Genomic DNA, 25752 nt, shown 5'->3' on the forward strand with positions numbered 1-25752 from the left:
ACAGCAGGGCCTGGTTCCACTCCTTTTGCTAAGTCGTTTATAAACAACCATAAAAGCGAAACAAAAAACCACCACTATCCTCATCGGATTAACAAGATTTATATTTATAATCTGTACGTATTTTTCTATTAAATATTATGAACAATAGCTGAAGCACATGATAAAAACATTCTTTTTGGATCCTTACACAATATGAAGAGAGTGCGGAGGGGGAGCCCTTAACACACAACCAGTTCGATAAAATACATTGTTCTAATAGCAGGAGGGGTTGCTCTTTGCATATTCAGATAATTGTTCTGAAAGCTTTCCATTCCTGAAAAATTGCCACTTTACAACCAAGTGTTCAGAGTGAAGAATGTGCACAAAATTCCCCAGCTATCTGTAGGAAGATTATTTGTATAGCACCTATTGGACCCGAGATTGTTCTGCTTCACTCTGTGTGACCTTTTAAGCCACTACAAGCTTCTATAAAAGGGGTTCTTCTTGCGTAGTAACGTTTCTTAATAAATTACAGTTCTAATAGTAAAGCTAAAGCCATTTGCAAAAATGTAAATATGCAAGAATGCAACAAGGTACAGTTGTATACCTAAATTTAGGTGTGCTTGAGTGCTACAGCGATTAGGTCTCAGATGTAAAGATGATTTACTAACCTGCAATGGTCTCTGTTTATCACTGCTCTTGGGAGATTTCAGCCCAGTTGTCTGTTGCTGTAAAAGCAGCTGTCTGGCTGCCTGCAAAGCCTGCAAGTAAATACAATATCAAGGTAAATAATTTTTGAACATTTAATTGAAAATGTTATTGCTTGTAACTTACCCAATGTTAACTTTCAAGCATAATTTGATCTTCCCTTATACAATCTGAAAACAGAAGACTTCCATTTTCTTTAAACACACCAAGAAAATTCCACAAAGTACTTATGTGAGATATTGTGAAAAAGTATATATGTGCAACAAATCCTCAAGGAAATAGCATTAATTTGTATAAAGTGCTTGAAGAGGAAAAATCATAAACCGCATCAATAGCCTCATCTCCACAAGGAACTTGTCTTTAAGTGTTCAGCTAAAATGCTCACACCCTTGTAAATCATCATTCAATTTGCATTTTCATATTACAATTTTTAAGCAAAAGCAGTAGACTTCAAGTGTTACCGGAAGCTGTAATTAAATTTGACGAATCAACATCAGATTATCTTGAAAGTGAATTAATAAGGATATTCATTGAAGATTAAAAACACTTTTTTGTACTTACAATTCAAGGGGAAACCTCTCGTTTGACAAAATAAAGTGGAGTTTTAATGCCAAATAAAATTAAGAGGCTTTCATTTGCATTCTTTGTAAACTCTGAGAACAAAGAAATCACTACCTAGCCAATCAGATTAGCTTCTGTGGGTGATAGCACTGCAATCAAAATATAGCATTAAAAAAATCTTTTCATTTGAATTAAGTAAAACAAAACTGAGCACAAGAGAAAGATGCCAATTACCAGGAAAATAGCTAACTTTAAAATGTGGTCTACACAAGCAGAACAACTAATGTGGACAGTAAAGTCTTTTTTTTTTTTAAAGGAACCCTTCAAAACCAACTATAAGAAACTACTAAGACTCCTTCATTCACTTTTATATCATATAACAAATCCAGTGAGTTGCTACTTTGTGATCTGAAAATATTAAAAGTACGTTTTATTTTATTTTCTGTAGAACTGGCACAGAAAACTATTTGCAAATACAGAGCAATGATTACCTGAACAGTATGCACCCTAAAATTGCCAAACTGGTAAAGAAAGGTATAGTTTTGATTAGACTCAAATGAGCTGCTTTTTTAAAGATAGTTTCCAGTAGCCATGACAACAGTTGCTTTGACAAGATGTGCATATGGCATTACACTGCCAGCTGGTATGAACAATGTTTGAACTACTGCATTGAGATGCTGAGCAAACAGAAAAAGTTGCCACGTCTTAACCCTCAGGGAAAGCAGTCATCCCCTGATCAATTATGAAAAGACAGAGAGAGGGCTGCTACAGTCTGCCTCCATACAAGTTTTCTGAGAAAGCACGCAGACACAGCAAACCAAAGTAAACAAACTGCACGCACTATCGCCAGCTCCTAAGAACACAGATTTGTCCGCCTGTAAAAGGCACCAGTACGTGGCTGAAGCATACCCACAACAATCCTCTTGCTGTTTTCTTGGGTTTTTCAAGTAATTGCAGACCAGAATGAGCCCTACGAAACCACCATAGCTTGCTTTAAATTCAAGTGCAACAGATTTTAAAAGCTTGCTGAGGAAAGGCAGGCCTCTCATTTATTCCTGGGCCTAAAGAGATGCCTGCCTATATTAAGCCAAAAAATATTTTAGAATGCAGAGTGGTAGCTATAGGTTTACAGTAGTATCGTGGAGGCTTGGAAGCACCATCAAGGGATGGGACAGTGGGCTTTTAGGAGAAGAATATGGCCAAGGTTGTCTCCCAGGCTATGTACACATTGGCAGCTTAAAACACCATGAGGCTGTTTCCCCTGTTTCAAAGCACATTTGCATCGTGCAAAGCACAGAGGAGGAAGAGGTGTCTATATCCCGATGCACATTACCTGTTTGCTTTCCCCACCTGTGGAAAGCTCCCCCATAACACCTATTCATGAAGCTGTCATCTGTGCACCTATCTGCTGGTGTCTCTAATGTACACCCCTTGGCTTAACTGCAAAGTGAATATGGCTTACGTCTTCTAATTGGATGGAAGGGGGAAATGCACCAAACAGCAGCATTTCTCAAGAAGCTACAGCATCGATATGGATGTGGCTAATACTGTGTGTATGTGGCTTCCAAACCTAGCAATGGAGCACACTTGATGCAGAGTAAACTGTAATGTGCACACAACCTCTGACAGCTTCTCATCCCTTTGATCTGGTACAATGGTTTACAGCAATCCCTGGTTTGCAAAACAAGGAGCCAGCCTCAGCAATGTGCACGTAAGAAATTAAAGTAGAACAATGGCACAAGCCCCTATCAGGAAGCTGCCTTATACTGAAAAAGATCATTGGTCCATCTGGCTCAGAACTTCTCTCGTCTGGTGCCCTCCAGATGTTCTGGGCTACAACTCTCATCATTCCTGACCACTGGTCATGCTGGTTGTGGCTGATGGAATTTGTAGTTCAGAACATTTGGGGGGCAGCAGGGTGTGGAAAGATGCTCTACCACTGACAGGAAGTGGATCTCCAGGTTATCGGAGGGGTTTCCTACCTGGAACCCCAAGGACTGAAGCTGGGATATTTTATATGCAAAAGGAGCACCCTTCTCCTGTCTTAAACTTGTATGTTCAATTGCTAAACGCGAATTAAAATGTTAAATTTGAATGAAAGGGTATCTTAGAAATGCTGACAACTGGAATACTGTGAGAAGTACAGATTGTGGTTGTAGACTCTTGGGCTGGGCATTAAGCATTTTTGTTGTGGGGGTGGTTGCTATTATTGATTTTTTTGTATCTTTATTTTGGATCTTATGATTTATTTGGGAACTGTTCCAATTTGGTTGTGTTTATTCTGATGTTTTATTTATTGTTTATGGCTGCTGTTGTTATGTTGTAATGTATTTCTTATGGTGTTAGCCACTTTGAGCATGGTTTGAACTATGGAAAGGAGACATACAAATAAAATTATGCAAGTATGTATGATAAACAAATAGAGACGAATACCTTAAATTCTCCTTTTGTCAATTCACTTACTCATATTAAATCCATGATAAATGAGTGAGCTATGAATGATGTATGGAATTTGTCACTGCTTAGCATATGATGGAATTAGTGCATCTTTCAAAACTGAGGATAATTTGATTTGGTAAGATTTGTGTATCATTTAAGTATCATATACTTACACAATTTACAGTATCTCTAATATAAGAAAACATGAGAAAAGCATTAAAACTGTATATAATATCAGTAAACACACACTAAAGCCTGGATTGAGTAGCTATCATTAAAGCTGCCCATAAACCTGGAAGAATAAAAATGATTTTCCTGGTGCAGAAATTATAGTTAACTTGGCGCCAGACATGCCTTCCTGGGGAAAGCGCTCCAAAGTCCAGGGTTGCACTATTACTGAGAAGGTCCAGTCTCCCATTCTGTAAATTTATATGAAGATCTGTCTGCCCTTTAACACAATTAGCAAAAACTTGCAAAATGGGTTGATGAAACAAATTGCAACTTTTCACTGAAAACGAGCAGTTTAGAAATGAGTAGCAGTTTAGAGGTTTGTGAGGTGGTCATGTCCAAATTCCAAAAACATCTGTGTGGAATTAAGTAGCACTTTTACTTAACAAAGTAATCTAATTCAGTAAAAGTATGGAACATGTGACAGCTTAAAACAATAAAGCCACTAAGGATTTGGATTATAGTAATAATACCATTCTGGACAACAGGTGTCCAGAACAGGCAATATTACACAAAATATTGATCATGTGGCTTTGGGAACACATTGCTGCACACTACTTATGGGTAAATATTGCCAGTGACTTCTAAACTTGTAAGCAACATATAAATAAACTGATATACTCTTGATAATTGTAAAACCTTAAACAGATAATAATAATATATGTAACCACGTTTGTAAATCTTAGGAGCCAGTGTGATTCTCTGGATTTTACAGCTAAGTGTTACTGAGATTCTGTGTATACATACAAGTTCCTGTTACGTGCATATTCAGGAGCTACATTTTTACATGTTTTAATTACACCTCTTTTTTGGTGTTAAGAATGACTGAAATTGCTTAATATGTACAAATTACTGAATTATTTTATAAATATGTTGTTTTCCTCCTTTTCAAATTTTTTTTCTAAAAGAAAACAGATGTCATTCATATTGTTTCGTTAAAAACAGGAATGTTTAACCTATCAGCCTGTTGCATTTGAGATGTTAAAATGAAAAATGACATCTATGGCCATTAATATCTTCAATGTATAAACAGCACAGCGTGACACATTCTTGAGAGCTGAAGGCTACAAAATCTCTCTGAAACATAAATAACAAAGCACTCAGAATCATATTTGATGTTGATATTCATCTCTGCTGCCTGGGCTCCTTATGAAAATAGATGCAGCCCAAATGGATCTCCTATAATTGGTTTCAGATAGCGGGGTCAGAAGAAATACGATACAAGAAACTATTACATGGAACAGGCGAAACAAGAATGTTTATACAAGCACTACCCTGTTAAACTGACAATGGGCGTATACTTTACAGATAACCAGAAGGAAGAGGGGGGGAGGAAGACTTGTCATAAGAGATTATTTTTATTCTCCATTTTGTTACGGAATATTTTAACTTTTACTATATAATGTAAAAATAGGCTCTTTTAAGCAAGAACGGCGCAAGATGTCTCAAACCACTTGGAAACAGTGACCAGAACGCTATCAAATTCAGCATCTATGTGAGTGAATAATTGCCCAGAAAGTTGAATACCAGTCAAATTTAATTTAAAAAGGGAAAGAGGATTAGTTATATGAACTCATACAGCTGCCTTATAGTGAGTCAGATCATGGGTCCATCTAACTCAGGGCTGATCTGCATTAAGGTGGGTTTTTAAACCAGTATTTTTGCTTCTTGCCTGCTTGGTGATGCGCTCTCTCTCTCTCTCTCGCTCTCTCTCTCTCCCTCTCTCTCTCTCTCTCATGCATGCTTATATTGATACCACTACTTCTAAGCCTTTGCTCCGGGATTTCTGAGACTAGTTTTATGCTGACTTTTTTGAGGTTTCGCATTACTGCGCATGCGCACCAGCTACTACTGGCATCAGTGGGAGTGGCTTCTTTCCTGCAGAACTGATTCAGCACCCTTTGTCCCACCCTCATGTTTGACCTTACAGGGGATCTGCGTGGAGGAAGTGTGATCTCCCATTTCATTCCCACTGACCATAGAGTCATGTTAATGACGGTCATACAGAGAAGAAAGTCCTGGTTGTTACTTTGCAGTGTGTACCTGCACAGCTCCAAATACAAGAATGACTTTAAAGAGCAATGACTGTGAGCAAGTGGGAAGCCCAGCAACAAAGCATCACAGCCTGAGTGACAAAGCAATAAGGGAAAAAGGTAAAGCATCCAGAATGGTTCAAGAGATTCTACAAAATGATCAAAGAATGTTAGGTGTTTCTTTTTTCTTGTTTACTATTCAGAGAAAATACAAGTGAGGCCCCCACAAGAAAATAACGCAGTGTATTCCTGTGTGTGTTACCTGAGCTTATGGCTGAAGAAGCAAAAAAGACAAAACCAGGGGTTGGTACTCTAACTTGGGTTCCACTTCAAGTACAAACATGCTCATTATGTTCTGAGCATTTTAAAGTGCAACCAGTCTGCATGAAAGTCAATGGAGCATGAGGCTTCTGAATGCCTGATTTGGCCTATGAGGAGGAGGTCTGTGTGGAAGCAATTTAAGTAAACTGACCTTTGCTGAAACTTGAGATTCAGGGTTTTTTTGTTTTTGTTTTACTAGGAGTCCAAAGCAGCCTCAGTTTCACCTATGGCCTGCAGTATTAACAATAAACTAAAGTGCACGGCTGCTGCAAGCTACCCTCCAACCTGCAAAGGAGTATAACAGTGAACTACACTGCCGCCTCAGCCCAACCTGCTATTGAGGGATAAAAGCAAAAAAATAGCACTGTGGGTTGTTGTACTCTCTCAACTCCAGCCCAAGTCCAAGCATGAAATAAGGGTCCAATACTGGACAGCAAGGTTGTTGTAAACCTCTTTGAGCATAATCTGCAGTATTCAATATATACTGTACTACAAAAAACACTTTTCCAGTGGCCATCACATCTATTAGCTGAGACCGGTAAATGTTGCTTCCAAGTTCAGAGGCAAAATATCTCTGAACTGCAATTGCTCAAGGGCAAACAAATGGAGAATGTTTGTCTTCAGACCCTGGTTGTGGGCTTCCTGGTTGACCAATGCTGCCTGTCTGGCCAGTACTGGAAGCAGGGTGTTGAAATGCATGGTACTGTTGGCCTGATCCAATACAGTTCTTATGTTCAGAGATACAAACACTTGTGGCAAACATTTATTTAAATCAAACACAAAAATCACACAACCAGCCAATGTGTTGTAGGACAACAAACCAGTGAAACAGGGGACCTACTGGGATATAAATAAATTATATACATCAGTCTTAATAATACAAGATGTTGGAAAGTTACTCACATTCAAACAATTAATTTCTCACACTACATCTTAGTAATTGCAGTATAGAGGACAAAAAGGGACAATGTTTTAGAATGGTTAGACAAATTAAAAAACCAACACTACACGGAGGGTTCTTCAAGAATTCAAACATGAAATTGTCTATCAAAAGATAAACAACACATACACTCCGTAACATTAGAAGGCCAACTATCTTCTTCAAAGGATCTAGAAAATTTGGGGGTCTGTTGGCCTAACCCAGTGTCCCTCAATCTGGTACCCTCTAGATATCTGAACTACAATTTCCATTAAACCCAGTCAGCATGACCAATGGTCATAGATGATGGGAAGTTGTAGTCTAAAACATTTTAAGTATACCAGATTTGGGAAACCTGGAGTAATCGCTATCCCTAGTACAGTGGTACCTCGGGTTACAAACTCTTGAGGTTACAAACTCCGCTAACCAGTAAGTGGTTGCTCTAGGTTAAGAACTTTGCCCCAAGATAAGAACAGAAATCGCGTGCCAGCGGTGTAGCAGCAACAGGAGGCCCCATTAGCGAAAGCGCACCTCGGGTTAAGAACCGTTTCAAGTTAAGAACGGACCTCTGGAACAAATTAAATTCTTAACCCAAGGTACCACTGTAAATACTATGAAAAGTAGTGCAGTCAAAACATGTACAATAGCCCACAAAACTTGCCATTTATCATAAGCAGAGCCCTGCTGGATCAGGTCAAATGCCCATTTAGCTTTTCTGACATTTTCCTAACTGTTAATTTCTGCATTATATTTTAGTTTTCACAGAATGTAAAAGCCACTTCCAGAAATATAGTGGATACAGTGCAAGTTTACTGCTCATTTCCATGTAACAGGCTTCTAGGGGGGAAAATGTCTGCAAATAACATGGAAATGAGTGCTAACCTTGAACTATATTCCACTATATTTCTGGAAGTGGTTTTTATGTCGTGTGAAAGCTAAAATATAATGTGGAAATTAGCAGTTAGGGAAATGTCAGGAAAACTGAATAATCTGCTGTGTGAATGCAGCCTGACAGAGGGAAAACAGATGCCATACTAGAATCAATATGGTGTCTGTAAAGGAGAGCTTTTAGAATAGACAGATGACAGGTTTCAGCAACAGATCTGTTGAACTGGTGTGCAGTATGTTATTGGGACTCAGAAAGCTTTTAAACAAACTTCGAGAACAGCAGCTCATGGGGAAAGGAAACAACAACATCAAACTCATGGGATCAGAGGATAGGTCTCCTTAATGATCAATAGCTACTCAAAAACAGAAAGCACTACAAAAAAATAAATGAACAACATCACAATAGAGGGAAATAAATGGAGGGGTCCCCAAGGGTCTCTGGTGGAACTTGTGGTATTAATGCTCCAGTGTGAGGTAGTAAAGTGAGAAAGGAAAGTTGCAGGTGACAGTGAGGGCATAACTTCTTGCTGGATTAAAAGCTTATTCAAAATAGAATGCTTTGAACTAGTCATCTCTCTTTCTTTAGATAGCAGCCACTGTCCAGGGTGTGTGTGTGTTTTTAAAAGAAAATAAATCCTTTTACTCCTACGCCATATTTCCACCAAATATTAACCCCTCAAGCCGGTGTTTTCAGCAAACAGGCTCTCTGGTGTCAAACAGCAGGCTTGGCAGCAGAGGGGGGTTTTCAGGAGAAAAGTGCATGGGAGGAAAGACTTGCTCCTCTCCCTATCTGCCATTCTGCTTAAGAATCAGGAATGCTTGAAACTACTTGTTTCCTTTCTTTAAAAAGCATGGCCAGTTTTAAGCATGTTAGTTAAAAAACGCTTTTAACATAATGTCTAGTGTGTTCCTAAATATTCAGAATGGTAAATTACAGGTAGGTTTCAAGGAATTCCCAAAGCACTGGACAGTCAGATGACAAGTGAAATTTGTGTGTGGTTCAATCAACCTTGCAAGGGCCACATGCCAGCAGTAGGTGTGGCCAAAAGTCACACGACTGATGCAGACAGACACACACATACATATGGCACACATACAGACAGATAGAATATACACCCACACATACAGGCAAACAGGAAGACAAGCAATCAACCAAATGAAGTTGGGGGCAGACAAGCAAATACACTCTCACTTTCCAGAGGGCAGGCACACTTAATCCATTCACTCAGCCTAGGAGGGAGGGTTTCTTCCTAACAAAGTACTAAGGTATGAGGTCCCCCTGGACTCTAGTACTGTAATAAGGAAGGAGAAAAGCTTTGTTTTTGCTATTCATCACAGTGCCAGGATAGGAGGAGCAGCTCCCAGTCTGCGATGGAGAAGAAAACTAAAGTGTTTCAAATGTCTTGCTACCTCTGAAAAGAGCCACTCCCTCTGGTGCAACACCACTGTGAAGGGATGTGGTAATGGTGGCAGCAATGGGAGGGAGGGAAGGTGATCAGGAAGTGTGCACCCAAGCCTCCTTTTGCACAATGGGAATCACATGTGTGAGGAGTGGTAGGATGCTTGGATAGGGGTATCGTGACAGAATACTGAGGATAGAATAGAAAGATGTTGTTGTTGTTTAATCGTAAAGATATCAACTGTAATCAGTCTGTAGAATCTATTTTATAGCATGAAAGAGATAATAGTGCTTAAAAGCAAATGTAAGTGGACAAATACTACAGTAAGCAACAATGAGAAAATGAAGACAATCCTCCCCACCAACCCCCAATTTGAGATCTTTGGGTTATCTAATGAAGCTGACTGACAGTAGGCTCAGGACAGACTTAGCAAAAGCATGTTCACACAATGCAGCTTTAACTTGTTGCATAAATATAATTCACTGCTTCAAAATGTGATATGTCCCACTAGTTTAGATGGCTTTAAAATGGGAGTGTGCCTCTGAGGACCAGAAAGGCACACTGACGGATTTGAAATGATACCATAAGGCGGCTCGTCTCTCCTGGATCTGGGAATGGTTGATGTTACAAAACACTGGTTTTCTAGATCTGGAAGGATTTGATAATCGGTACAGACGGCATGCTTATCTAGGCTATGAAAATGTTAAAGTCCACAAAGGTTTTTTGAAACATGTGGCAAGAAAATTGCTATACATGGTGTGGGCTAAATATAAGGGCTTGTTAGAACCTAAAACACCATGGCGGCTATCCCTGATATAAGCATTCTTAGTCAAGAAAAAAAACATGAGAGGAAATTGGGCAACTTGCAAAGTTTTATTGGAAGAGAAGGAAAATAGGCTGAAGCTAAAAAAAAATAATGAGGAAATTGGAACCCACTTAACAGACTGGCTACAATATTTCCAGCTAAATGAGACATTCAAAAAAGACAAACAGAAGGGCTTTTCCACAGAACTATCAAGATTCGAGAAATAATTAATTGAAATTAAAGAAAAACCACTCTCTAAAATGTACAGACTCCGACTCCTTCTAGAGTGGGAAGTCAAGGAGGAAGAAGTAAAATCGGTAATGGTCCAATGAGCCAAAGATTTTGGCTACAACATTCAAATGGAAGCATGGGAAAGATTATGACTTGAAATTCACCATGTGCTATAATTTGAAAGAGAATTTTATCGAAATGCTTTACCGTTGGTACCTAACACCTTCAAAACTGGCTAAAATGTATAAAACCAGGTCAAGCATTTGCTGGAGATGCAGAAAGGCAGAAGACACGATAATCCATATGTGGTGGAATTGTAAAAAAAAGAGAGAATTTTGGGATATAATATATAATGAGCTTCAGAAAATGTTTAAATTTTCTTTCCAAAAAAAGCCTGAAGCCTTTCTGCTGGGAATAATGAGTAACGATATTCCAAAAAGTCTAAGGAGAATTTTTATGTATGCAATAGCCGCAGCAAGAATCTTAATAGCAAAAGAATGGAAAGGAGAATCTATTCCTACTAAGTTGGACTGGCAGACAAAAATGCTAGAATACACAGTTAGCAAGAATGACAGGAAGACTTAGAGATGTTACAGAACAAACATTTAATAGAAAATGGGATACTTACAGAGTATACCTAAAAGAACATTGTAAAAATCTAAATTCTTTGGCAGGTCTGGATTGACCCCTGGATGATAGTAGGAAATTTTACAAAACCAATTACAACTGAGACAATTTAGGAGACACAATGGAAAGTGTGCAGTCGAAAATGTAACTTAGGAACCACACTGGTGGAGCTAGCAAAAAAGTCATACATCTATCTCACATAGGAGACCTACAACTATATTTGAAATGTTTTCAGAAGGCTTACAGTACACCGTTTTCTCCTTCTGATAAATATCTGGCTAACCTGGGCCAGTCTTCTGCGGTGGTTTTAATTCAAATTCATTTTATTTGGTGGCATGTGTACTGTGTTTTTATTTTTCTGTTGTGAAATACTGTAGCCAACCTGGAAAAGGCGTAGGGCACCCTCTTTTTTCCCCAGTGAGTCCAAGTCCTCAAACCACCTTGCTCTCAACTTTCTTCTGCAGAACAATTGGAAATGCTGGCAAATGTACTGCAAATCAAAGCCAATTCAAGTATGTAGCTTTTCTGACTGTAGGCTTCAAAGGATACAGACATCAATGGAACTACATAAATAGACAGTATCCTGAATCGGCCTCTGTAACTCACTGTTCAATAATGTTTATTATAAAATAAGCAAACTTTCCTAAGCACCACTGGTACCATACAATTAATACATAATCAGGGACCATTTTAAAAGAAAATGATCTAGCTAGGTAATCAGTTACTATATTTTAGTTGCTTGTAAGTCACTTTGGCACATTTTAGTGGCAAGAGATACACAAATTTAATAAACCCAAACACAGCTACCTGGATTTTCTACTGAGGTTAGATTGCACTCATCATTAAATGCTCTCTAAAGAGGAAAAAACCCTAGTCGCTTATGGAAGCTATACAAGTTTCCTTTAAAAGGTGACAATGTAACAAAAGTATAGGTTCAAGAAGACGTAGGACATCTCTCCCCCATCTTAATTTATCAGCTAAAATCTTTCTTGTTGCCTTTGTGAATTAGTCAATTGAAATATTAGGGGAAGTTCACAAATACAGTGATGAATGATTGCAACAGAAAACATATCTGTCATTCTGCAATCAAAATGTATATTTTTGTAAGTTCTTTTGACTGCACATTCATTTTCCATGCTCAGACCTAGGAGCACTTACCATGTTAAAGAGCATCTTATGGTTAGATGGCTGATATGTAACAGAAAGATTCAAGGCTTGTGAAGGAGGCAAATACTATCAGTTCAAACACCACTTTATACACCACTTTTATTGTGTAAAGTGTTTCATAATCTTTAGCTTTTTTGTATTCTTCTTGGTTGTATAAACTCCAAACTAAGGCTGGGAGCTAATATTGAGAAATAATAATATGCACCTCTCAGGAACAATGCACAATACTATTACTTATTCAGCAAGGAACATGAATTGCCGACTTGCTCTGATACAGATGAGGTTTTGTTGACTGAAAAGGAATGTGTGTGTGATTATTCACCACCCAGAATTCACAGACACTACAGAATTAACATGTAATCGGAGACTATTTTAAAAGGCAATGTCTAGCTATCTAGATTTTCTACTGAGGTTAGATTGCATCCACCATTAAATTCTAACTAAACAGAAAAAGAAACAGTAATAAACAGATGAATGCATCATGAAGTTTCATAATGCTATTTAATAAAAGGAAATTAATCACATAATTGTCATAAACCTATTTTCAAACAGCAATCTATCAAAAGGAAATTATGCATCTGTAGTTATTGACCTTTCATTTCAGCATGACTGATACATAATTAGACTAGTTTTGTGAAAAATAATAGTTAATTACCAGAACATTTTTTACTTTAATTGTTTGGGGATATTATTATTATTTGCAGCTTAATATATTTTTCTCTGTATGTAAGATGCTAATGTATACACAATACAATAGCAATGTATTTTGCAGAAAAAGCTTTTATGTTTAAAATGAAATACACTTTCTATTTTCTCTGCGCCAATCTGTGATAAAAAGAACTTTGAAAACAGGTTTGTGGTGGGTTTTTTTACAGAGTGTCTGTACAACACCTCAACTTTTTTGCGGCAATTTATTATCTTGCTATGAGTGACTCCTTTTCCATCCTGGAATTAGGATGGTGAAACAGAAGACCCATCCTTTCCATCAAAGGGATCTGTTTGATGAGGGTGTGCTAGTGAAACTGGGCTAGCAGTAGATGCGTTTTCAGAGTCCAAATCCTCGTCTACTCACTATCTTTCCAGTAATGAAAAATCAGCCTTTCTCTACTGTCAAAATGATCTTTTGCAGAGAAATGATAGGAAGGAGTACTCATCCCAATCAAGGCCTCCTTGTGTTGGCTAAGCAGGAAGGGAGGCTGCACTTATCCAAGCTCAAGTTCTGCAGGTCCAAGACTAATGCTTATATACACTGCAATTTATCTCTTAAATCAGTGGTTCCCAATGCAGAACCCATTTTTCAAAAACCAAGCCATGCACTCCCTACTTTTGAAATGTTTAGTATCTCTATGGTAGTTTTTGTTATGTGAATGGGGCCGCTGACACCCTGGGTGGGATACGCAGACCCCCTGGGGTCCATGGACCACCAGCTGGGAACCACTGTCCTGAATGTGCAGCCCTCACATGATGTGACATTTGGGGTGGAGGCCAAATGAGTTGTTCCACTTGCCAATTTCCTGCAGAGAGACTTATGGAAAGACGTCATCAATAACAAAGGGGGTAGAGGAAAACAGGTGAAATTGCATAGTTCTGCTGCCACACTGCACAAATTGTTATGTTGTCACTCTTTCTGAATGCTGTTGATTCAATTTAATTTATGATTTAGCAATGTTTACATAGTACTCGGTTTTACTTGTTATATGGAGCTGTACATTACCCACCCTGGGACTGGATGGTGGGGAGTTGGTACACACACAAATGCTATTGGGAAGGAAGTGTACATGATGATGTACCATCCTTTCCAATTCCAATGACAAATGTCAGCCATTTGCTTTTCCATACAATGTCCCAGGAAAGGGAAACAACAGTATGTCATTGTGTACTGGCATTTCCCAGGAGAATTAAAATCTATTATTATTATTATTATTATTATTATTATTATTATTATTATTATTATACAATGGCAGCAGTAGCAGCAGGGCTGCCAGGTTTATGATTTATTACATTAAAAAAGAAAAAGCCACTGACAACTGACTACTTTGGAACCCCCCTTCCTTGAACATGGTTTACTGGAGTTTTAACAGACATCTAGGAAAAGAGGACACGGGTCCAGAAAGCTCTAGAAAAACCAAACCATCCAGTATTAAGCAGGACACCTGATACCTGGCCACCCTTGAGCTGTGTGAGCTTGCTCTTATTTTCTTCATTCATGAAGCCCTTGTGGGAGGTTGATGGGCTCAATGCATAAATAAAACAAGCAACCTTCCTCTCTGGAACTGCAGCACTAAAGGCACAAAACTGTGTTGGCTGGACAAGGTGGGGAGGGTTATTTTCTTCTAGCTTTGGCCTCTGAAAAAGTCCATCTTTGAGGCTGAGAGGAGGGAACTGGCTTAGATAATGCCTTCAAGGACCATTCTTCCAATTCATCATCACTCTTTAAATTGCAAGAGGATATTTCCCCTCACAGTTTTAAGGACCCAATGGGAGAGACAAATTAGGCACAGAGAATGAACACCTGAGTCACACATTCTCCAAGGCCAGTTCTTTCCCTTACTGTGCAATGGGGTATTCTTCCTCTCAGATCAAGGACTCAGAGGAAAGGGGCCTCCTTACAATTGGTCCCTCCTTCTGAGCCGAAGCTGAAAGGGCAGGCTGCTGTCATTCAATTCTGAAGGCTGTGGGCTTGTGCCTGTATGTTCTTCTTTGCTGCCATGTCAGAATTAAGACAAGAGAAGGAAACAAAGCTTCAGTATGTTTGGTGGAAAGACTGGTAATAATTGCATATCCCTTGGAGGAATATACAAATACTAGCACATCAATATTAATTAATTAGGATACTGTTTCATTAAAGGTACTCATTTACTATGAAATTAAAGTTAAAAAGAAGAAAAAGAAATTCTATCAAAGCACATAATATAATATATTGTATTTGTTCTTTTGTATCCTCCTGAAATAAATGCTATTTTTTTTAAAGCAAGGACAGTTAAACTTCATGGAGTATTGTACCCGTCTGTACAGAAAATCATGTCTATTGGTAATTTTAAGGCTTTTAATATGCAATGTACTTTCAAACCTTACTTCATTTATCCACCAAGCAACCCTGAAAGCCATTATTACTTCATTATTATTTTATACAACAGCTTTTACAGATGATGATGAGTAACCATTAAGGGCATGCCAAAACTATCAGGTGAATGTTGGATGGACAGCATTCTGAATTCCTAACCTCCCTGGCTCAGTCACAATTATGTGTTTTCTATTTCACTCCTCCCTGCTCTAACAAGGGTACTACTATCTTGCATTCCACTGACAATGCTCACTGACTGAGCAAAGTTCATATAAATAGATCTATAATGTGACAGAAACGACAACGGAAATTACAGTCACAATGAGAATGGATATGTTGACAAATGCTTCAAACATTGGGCAAAAGATTCCTGCATTGCAGGGGGTTGGACTAGAAGATCCCTTTGGTCCCTTCCAGCTCTAAAATACTATGCTTCTATGCTTTGTACAAATTACTTGTTCAGTGGGAGAGTGCATGCTTTGTATGAAGGGGTTCCACCATGCTCAAGTAGATCCCCGGAGGATCACTATCAGCTAATGTGGAAAGCACTGGGTGGGATGAACCAATGGTTTGACTCAGTTTGGGTCAGTTTCTTATGTTCCTACAGCCTCTGAATATGCGTGTTGCTAGTCATGCTGCCAAATTTTAGGATTACCGAGATTTTGACTGCAAAAGTTGAAATCTTTTTACTCCTTTTTGACAAAAAGGATAACAGGCTATGGTTATCACTCTTTGCTCAACCCAACACTGAACCAGGCCGAGTCTGGACTTGGGCGGGGGGGGGGGGGGGCGGCGGCAGCTGGGTCCTTTAGGCACGGCACAAAAGGGCCATCAGACTGTGGTAGCAACTCAGCTTCAAGCAGGCTTCATCCATCTGTCAATGTGCTCTATGTTTGGCTGCTTTGGGGCCTGAGTGAGAAGCTGAAAGTACGGCAGAATGTACTGGCTAGACTGCTGACGGGGTCAGGCAGCCAACAGCATGCAACACCATTGTTAAAACATCTGCGCTGGCTGCCCATATACTACTGAGCCAGGTTCAAGGGTCTTGTATTTACATACAAAGCCCTAAACAATTAGGATACCTTTAAGGATAACCCGAACCCTTATATCACAGCTCCATCACTGAAGTCATGGAGTGCTGTTAAGCTTCTGGACCATGTGGGACAACAAACTGGCTTTGACTAGAAATCAGGTATTCCAGCAGGGATTTGGTAGGCATCCTCACTTCTAACCTAAAGAAAAAGTATTGTGTCAACAGGCCTAGTCAGTGGTTTAAGCTTTTAAGATGAGTGGATTATTTTTATAACCATTCTGTATGGTTTTAAATTGTATTTTAAATGTTTTGTATATCTGGGATTTTGCATGAGGAGCTGCTGTCTTTAAATTTTTTTTTTTTTAAACCAAACATCAATCAATCAAGTCCAGCAGTAGTAGACCCCAATCCCCTCCATTCTGGCCACAGTAATCCTTTAAGTTTCACTGAGCAGACAACAGTTACTAAACATGGCTTGTTTGTAATAACTGGAGGCCCCACAAAGGTGTCCCAATAAATTACAAATTGATACTTATTTGTTTGTTTCTTATTATTAAAGTATTATGGATTGGGAATGGCAAATTCTGCCCATATTCACTTAGTTTCGAAAGGGAAATGGTAAGAGTCTTGCAAAAATGAATAAACGGAAAGTTTAGCTTTTATAGGCTACTTCATCAGTTCCCTTGAATACTCCCAGGAGAACGTGAATAGAGCACAAGCATGTCGAATATTTTGAGGCACCTCACAATGACATCAATTTACAAAGGCAAGCTTAGAGTGAAGAGTTGAAACTTGGGAGAAGTCCAGAAAAAACTTAGCAGGAACTAAAATAGCTATAATAAGAAGCTCCTAAAAGCCTATAGTGTCATAACAGCATTGTGACAGAATGCAAAACATGCTGCTGAAGAGGCAGGCAACATTTTAATTGAATATAATGCTTATCTTTGAAAGTGCAAAAATTGGCTGATGGCTGGCAGAAGCCACCTCAGACCTTGGCTTTAGTGTATGCTCTGTACTTGAAGCATATATTAGGTTATCCAAAACTGAATTTAGTGGAATTCGGACTTGTTTACTTGTTCATCCATCATATTCCTGCACATCACTTATCAATCTGGCTAAAGAGTGTAGTGCCACATTATTTTGCATCTTATTTAGCATAATAATTTTTTTAGCTCTGAGTATGAGAGCAGCCTTCCTGGCTGTAAAGGGAGCAGTTGTCATGGTTTTGTTTTTGTCATGAGAGTCAAGATTTAGGATCTCCAATCCTTCCAATTTAAGCAACGGTAATTTAAAGTTAACAAGCAATGGGCCACTTAAAATTGAAAACTTTCAGGAATGGAAGAGATATGGCCTGAGGCACACAGCAGAGCATTCCAGAAGAGGGACACCACTGACACTTACATGCAACCCACAAATAGCAACAGAGCAGATCAGGTTTCAAACAAGCAGCCATCAATTAAAGAACAGAAGCTGTTTATCACAATCCCACTATTTAGCACAACTGTTTGGTAACCAGAGAATGTACTTCCTCTAGCCCCTGCTTGTTGACTGTGCTAGTCATCAAAAGAATTGCATGCTCAAAGAACTGTATTAAAATATACTCAAGGCTATCATCACTACTTGAACTACAGAAACATGCTCCTGGGTCCAGTAAACTACACACATTTGCATTTTGTAAGAAGTTTAGCACTGAAAACTGTAGGTTGCTTCTACTTTGGGAATTCTTATGGTGAAGTTTTTGACTAAGGGTCTACTACTGTGCTGTGCTGAGTATGATGTGGGTTTTCCCAATGAGGCAAAAGCAATTTTAGGGAGAGGAGAAGTGGAGAGAAAAAGACAATTTTTAATTTGTTTTCACTAAACTTTGGGGGAGGCCCTGTTTATTATGAGAAAATTGCTGAATGTTTTAGGATTCCTAGGGTAACATCTAGTCTTGCTAACCTGCTTGTGTGATGGACTTCCACTTGTACAAATGGTATTTCCTCTCCCTCTCCAGCACACCTACAAAACTTGTTCTAGAGGAATAGGGAGGCCTTTGGAGGAGATTGGGGAGTGCTGGTGCTTCAGGCAAAAATGGTAAGGGAAAGTTCTACAATATCTGCTAGTGTGGCATAGGCTCTTGTCCCTAGAGTTTACTATTAACAAGAATGGTGGGGTACTTGATAGTCTGCCTGCTCCCACGCAAACATGCCTATTAAGAGCATCATCAGAGGCCCTGCTCAGAGTGCTCCATCTCCTAAAGTGAGGCAGCTGGCAACCTGTTTGTTGTGAGTTGCTTTGGGTTGCCCTGGGCAAAATAAAGTAACTACAGTAATAGTTAATAAATAATAACAACTTAAAATAAGACAGGTGCCAACTCTGATGAGTTTTCAGCACCTGCTTAGAAGTCCAGTTGCTCAGCCAGGTATTTGTTGGTTGTTAATTCCCAGCTCAGGTTGAATTATTTTGGCTTCACTTGTTGGAAATTTATTGTGGTTTTAATATTTTAATATATGGATTTGAATTGTGTTGTGTACTGTGAACTGCTCTGGTATGTTTCAGATCAGGGTGAGATCCTTATCTTCTCCATCTGCCATAGGGCAAGTCTGGCAGGTGGACAGCATATAAATATTTCAAACAAACAAATAAACAAACAAAACATGGACAGAGACTGCTTGTTTGCAACATATCATCTATGAAATTCCCTTGAAGTATTTAAATATCATCTTTCATGCATATTAATGTTGCTATTGTCTCAGGCTTTTGATGGGGTTTAATTCTCTGATCTGTGGCTGTTTTAAATTGGATTCAACTGCTGTATTATCATATTTTTTAACGTTGATTTTTAGGTTTTTTTTATCATTGCATTTTCCTGTTGATATTATTTTAATTCATGCTGTGAACTGCCTCAGTGACTATAGCTAAGAAACAAAGTATGAATATTTTAAATAAATAAAATATTGCAGTATTGCAGAGATTTGATTCAACATATACAGATTGAAATAATGGCTGAGAGCATTAGAAAACTTTTTCTCAAAAGACCTATAATTCTTGTTAGACCTTCCATTTTTACAAAAGTATACTTTCTCAAGATTAAACTTGATTATTTCAATTTATTTCTGACATACTCCCATTCTATATTTTAATATCAGCAATACAACAAAAGCTGGACTATTAATGTTAGTTTGTTTATTTTTTGCTACACAACGTATACTTTTATGTAATTCCTTTCTTATAGTATCCAGGATCCAATGCTTTGGATATTTATATGTCAGGTTCAGTCCTGTCTCTCTGGGAAGATCTTTGAGTCAAAATTATTTTGAATTTTGTTTCAGTTGTTGCTGGTTTTGCACTATGTATGCATGGTTGTTTTTTATTTAATTCAGTTTAATGGCTTTGTATTCTTATTGCTTGATATTTTTCTATTGCTGTGAATAGATTTGCTTCATTCTTTTAAGAGCATCTGTAAGCATTAAAGAAAGTTCCCTCATCTTTTTAGGGGGTTTTTCAACCAAAATGCCCAATTTAATGTCTTATTTTGCACCAGGGATGGGAAACGTGTGGCCCTTCAGATGTTGTTGGGACTCTCATCTGTGACATGCTGCTTGGAGAGGATGGAAGCTGTAGTGCATCATCATCTGATGGGCGAACAGGTTCCCCACCCCTGCTCTATTACCTGTTTAATCTATTACTTTGCCTTCAAATACAGTATGTGGGCTAAATCATTTCATGATAAAGAGACCTAAGGCTATTGAACTTCCAGTTAACAGGAAGACTCTGTACGTGAACAAGATTTCTACAGTATATCACCCCCAAAGTGGTCTAGTCAAAGCAAGGTGTTATTGGTAATAATTTGAAATTCAGTAAATTCTAAGCATTTGAAAATTTCATTTCCCAATTCATTGCAAACAATTCTGAAATCCCAAGACCTGGATTTTTAGTTCTACACCGTGTTCTCAAGGCTGTTAAACTCACACCTTCACGTTCAAAACTCCAGAAGCAAATTAGCTGCACATACTGAGAATTATTTTGAACATGTGAACTGATTCTCATTTGCTTACTCTAAATGGAAGCTGCTTCCTTACGAGGAATTCGGATACAATCTGGAGAATGAATGCAGCACATGGGGGAAATGCATAGAATGTCACCACAAGTTTAGCTAGACAGCCTAATATTTCATGTGATCAGACAGATTTTAAAGGAACTACATTGCTTGTGAAAAAAACAAAGCATACAATCTATACTGAAAATATTCTTACTATGCCATAAGTCAATTATTGGGGGGGGGGGAATAAATTAACAAATAAAGTTTAAATTCTGCACTAGACTTACACTCACATAAGGTTCTCATATGTTGTTATAAATGTCATCAATATATAATCAAAGGTAATCTTAAATTCACCTTTAGTTCCTGCCTTTGTCCACAAGAAACCAACTTGTACAGCCCAAAATCTACTGTTTCCAAATACTAGTCTGAAATAGCAACACCCTACAATTGCTAGAGCTTCCGACACATACCTTTTCCTTTTCTAGGTTTACATCCAAGAAAGAAAACCAAAAGAGGCTCCTCCAAAACCTCATGAGATGAAGCGATTGCTGTCCTCAGATGGCCAGTACATTTCGTTCTTCCTTTCACTTATCTGTTTTTTAGAGTTCCGGTGATATCTTTAAAAGTACGATTCCAAACAGAGATCTAACTATAAAAGACTTTGTTGACAATAGTACCTTGTGTCCCTCCTCTGCATGCGCCCTTGAAAGCACAGAAACAGAGGTTGGGAAGAAAAGAGGAGGTCTCCAAAGAGGATAAAGATTTTTTTTAAAAAAATGTTAGTTATCCAACATAATGCCCTGTTTCTCAACTTTACCGAAGTTCCTATGATGCTTGTAATGACCCACTTTTCATAACAACACACGTCATATGACTTGAGGTTATGATTTGAGCTGCCTTATGCTTGTTATAATCAGGAAACTGAGTATAATCTGGTGGTTCACACTTTTATAAGGATATCTTGTTACTCAGCATTGTACACTGTTTTATTCAACAGTGCTTAAAGCAATGCACAATGTTACTCATAAAACAGCATCTAAAAACAAAACTTAAAACAGAAAAAGTAACGGAAAACGAACAGCAGGAGCAATATCACCACCACCACCACCACCTGTTGCTCACTCTATCAAAGTCCTAAGAAACCTCTTTGGATAAAGGAAACTTTGCATTAAAAGTAGACTCTTTAGAGAAGGGCACTTGTGTATCTTAGAAAGGAAATTCTGTGGGAATCTTAGAGCCCAACCCCTCTTCTCCACATGTTACAAGAATGGAGCTTTTTATTCCAGTCTATCAGAAAATTCTGGTTCTTATGCTCACAACGCTCTACTTGACACAATGAGGGAGTGGTATATGAGGCAGAAGCTCCACTTTAAACAACATGGCTTGATTTCCATGATGTTTTCCTGTCAAGGAAAGGTTCCTATGTTACTCTCCAAGACTGTTGTTACCCAGAGTATTGAGGCACAACCTTCTCAACATACGTTATACTCAGTTGTAACACTCTCAATAAGCACCTGGGAAGGCATAGGTTATGGTCTTTAGGGCTTGGCAAAATTGTTAATAAAATATTTTCTTGACAGCCATATACGCTTAGTCTGTAACAGTTAAATTAATCAATTTAAAGACAGGATGGAACATCCTTTTTGGGTAAAAGACATTCTTTCCTCAGTAGAAAGCTGTTGGTGACACATTCTAGCCATGGACAGTGCCAGACTCTCACACAATCACTTATTTATAAGCAGTGTTTGTTTGTTTTCCCTGGAACATTCTAGAGGCCTTTTTACCTGGGTGGCACCACCCTGATAGGTGGATAGCCAAGGGAGCTTCAAGCAGCTAACACACCCCAACCACCCGACCTTGCCATCAAGCCATGCCACATGCTTGCCTCCTCCCCCTGCCTGCTAGTGAGTACCGACACTTTTTTTCCTAGGAAAAAAGCACTGCTTATAAGTATATATAAAAACTGCAGGAAGTACATAGCTTTCTCTCATACATGAAGCAGATAGAAAAATACCTCTTCTACAATAGTTTATTGCTGTGGCGATGCATGCCTCAGATAGAAACAAAGAAATATGTTTTTTCCCTTTATTTCTATTGTTTTTCTCACATTAATTTTTTCTGCATAATATATTGACTAATTAGCTGATAGATCAACTAAAACTCATATGATCAACCAGCTAACATTTCTTTAATTGGGTGGCAACCCTATTTTTCTTAAATAATGAACATGAAATTAAGATAAAGTTTTCCTCAATTCCTAGCAAAAACTGGCCTACCAAGCAATTCTACCAAATGTTTACTGCATTATGCTGCAAAACAAAGTTAATTTCCCATTCCTATGGCTTAAATTAATTATTTTATTAAGACAAAAAATACAATTGCCAATTCAAGTGTATAATTTGATATAGTACTTCACATTACATATTCCAAAAATTGGCTCAAACATCTAAGCATATTATGCATAAAGTCTCAAAATTCAAAAAGTGTGGCGATGATTGGGTGCTGAGAGGATGGTTGAACACACTTTTGGTAGGTTAAACTGTCTTTAACCCAATTTGTGCTATGAAAATAATCATGCTGGCCACATGACCCGGAAAGCTGTCTACGGACAAATGCCGGCTCCCTCAGCCTGAAGTGAGATAAGTGCCACCCCAAAGTTGCCTTTGACTGGACTTAACTGTCCAGGGGTCCTTTACCTTAAACAGTAATATGCAGGACAGAAGCGGAGGAAGGTAGGATCTAAGTAAATGAAGAAAAATCAAAAGCAGAGTACCTGGGTGAGGTTCAGGCTACTCCCTCTGAGGGCAGGGAGAACTTCCAATACCTTATTCAGGGTCCTCCCAGCCAGAGGACACAGCCTTGCCACTATCCTATGACACAGCAGATAAGTCCCCCAGAGAACTTTTGTCTCAGCAGACTCACAAAAGCCAAAGGCTACAAAATAAGGCAAGGGCCATTTAAACCCTCAGCCCCTTCAGGGAGGCAGAGCCTATCACACTTTATCAGCTTACATAAGGCTTCAGTTAGCTTTTGCTCCGTGCAGAGACCATTTTTCTTCTGGCAGCCTTAGTAGGGCTCACTGGAGCTGTCCAAGGTACTGTATACTCTCAGCATGACACCGACTTTGTGACCAGACAGTCTATTTCCCCTGTAAGCTCAGAACCTAACATTTATATTGTTTATAGTTTAAGAAGATGAAGGCACTGAAAAGTTAACACATCAACTTTAGTGCACCCAAAGAACTGTCCTTTTAGAACTAGCAGGAGAAAGATGTACATGCATCAATGTTTGTCCTCAATGAAATTCAGTATTTAAGACATGAAAGTGGAAAATCACCTTAGTTAGTGACTATCACATTTTGTGGAAGCATATTAAATGACTTAAAGGAAGGTCAATTTCTCAATTATATAGAAATGCTAAGATGGTGGACTAACAAACTCTGCATTAAAATGTTGAAAGGCACCATGAGAATATATTTCAAGTAGCTGTTAATGCATTTGTTAATAAAATAAAAGTGTATTCTACACTATTCTACTTTTTTAGAACTACACTGGGATAAATAAATTGGTTTATATAATAGTGTCTGTGCTTCTATTATCTTGTATCCTATTTTCATCCAGAGCTTCACCACCCTGCATTATTAAAAAATAACATCATGAACTGAAATAAAGTAATCTCAATACTTGCTTAATCCTAGTGTTCATACAATGGTCCAAAAGCAAAATAATGTAAAAGTGTTTCCTCTATCTAATGTCTCTAGGGGAATAATTCCCTAAAGGTACATAAACCGGCAAGAATGCTTTTCTAGGTTTAAGGAATTATTCAGAGTTGTCTTCATAAATCAATGGAAATACTATAAACAAGTAGATGCATCCAGGAGTACCCCAAAGCCGTATGGCAAAGGGACAAACTAAATTTGACCTGGGAGATTCACTTTCAGATCCTCTGATGGTTGAAAGCAGCCACAATGGCCTCCAATTTTGACTGGAGTTGCAGAGCTAGAGAAAGGGAATAATTCACTTGCGCACACTGTTCCCCTGACTTATAATACCCCACCCAGCTTTTATTAGCTGCGGAGGGTACAGGCAGCATGGGGGGGGGTTGAGGAGATAGGTACTTGTATTTTTGTACCTGCCTTTCCCCAATGACTCCATGGAGAGCAATGGCTTCAGGGAGTTTTGCTGGAAAATTATTAATGTTCTTAATTAAGCTTTATGGATATTTATGGAGTGGTGGTATTATATTTTTGTACTCTGTACAATGCCTTAATATGCCTTATGAAAGTGCAGATTGTAAATATTGAAATAAATACAAGAGAATGGGGTGAAAGGTTAAGCCCTCAAAGTACTGTAACTCCTATCCAAGTTGCACACTTCGCTTACACGCAGATAACTGCTTTTAATCAAAGAAAAAGAATTTGGTGAGTTCCAGTATCCTGCGTATCCTGCTTAGCTTGGTGACCAGTAAACCAAATAAGCTGAATTGCACATTGATATTTGTTAGGCATGCACAAACACTCACATATACATCTCTTTAAGCCTGGCCTAAATCAGCTTCATTTTAATGGCACAATCTGCCTTGGTGTTACTTGTAGCTCTGATGGTACTGAGGTTTTTTGTTTGTTTTTAAGTAAACCTCACACACTACAACCAGAGGTTCAGTTAGCAGCCCAACACAGCTCCTAGAACTGGCTCTTTTATTTTTTAAACCCCTTAACACATTCCTTAGACAATTCTGTTGAATTTCTAAGGAATGATGGTAGCCATCTTGAAGAACTAGGAAATACCCTGGGAACTCTAAATACTTGATGCGTTTTTAAGTACTGTGACAGTCATGCAAATCATGCTGGAGAGATTTTGAGCTCTTGAGATAGATGCCATCTGAGGAAGTCTGAATGTGTTATGAAAAGCTATGAAACATCTTTTGAGTGAACCAGCAGAAAGGAAGAAGGAAAGCATGGTACCAGTGTCAGTGAATTATATACGGATAGGAGAAACTGACTAAATACCGGTGCATTTCACTTTTCTGTGAACATTTTTAAAATAAATGTTTTGTGTGTGTCACTCCAGAGATCAACACTTTAATTATTATACTATACCCAGTGGTAAATAATTTATTTAATTTTATAAATACTGAGACCATTAATTCTTGCCTAATCACTTAAAATCCCTATTGCTTTAAGTGGCTATTTTAGTACCAGTGGTTTGCAATGCATATCCCAACAGAATTGTGATTGTGCTACTTCTCTGCAGGTTGCAATTTGAGAAAGCCATGCCTACATCAAATCCCAGAAATCTACAATGCTCAATCACTCTTCAGCAT

General features: G+C 38.4%; 1 protein-coding gene across 27 annotated transcripts in view; it reads right to left on the reverse strand.

Moving 5' to 3' along the window:
- FOXP2 (forkhead box P2) overlaps positions 1 to 25752 on the reverse strand; it is a 349270-nt gene that overhangs the window by 121804 nt on the left and 201714 nt on the right. For 25 of the 27 annotated variants that reach the window (XR_008332550.1, XM_053406912.1, XM_053406902.1 and 22 more), the window contains one exon: positions 651 to 740. The exons of the other annotated variants lie outside the window; for them this stretch is intronic. Coding sequence is in view for 22 of the 25 variants with exons in the window: in XM_053406902.1 (XP_053262877.1) it covers positions 651 to 740 (90 nt within the window). In the remaining 3 variants the exon portion in view is untranslated. The remainder of the gene's footprint in view (positions 1 to 650; positions 741 to 25752) is intronic. 27 annotated transcript variants of the gene reach the window in all.

This window comes from Podarcis raffonei, chromosome 10, assembly GCF_027172205.1.
Source record: "Podarcis raffonei isolate rPodRaf1 chromosome 10, rPodRaf1.pri, whole genome shotgun sequence".
NCBI lineage: Eukaryota > Metazoa > Chordata > Lepidosauria > Squamata > Lacertidae > Podarcis > Podarcis raffonei.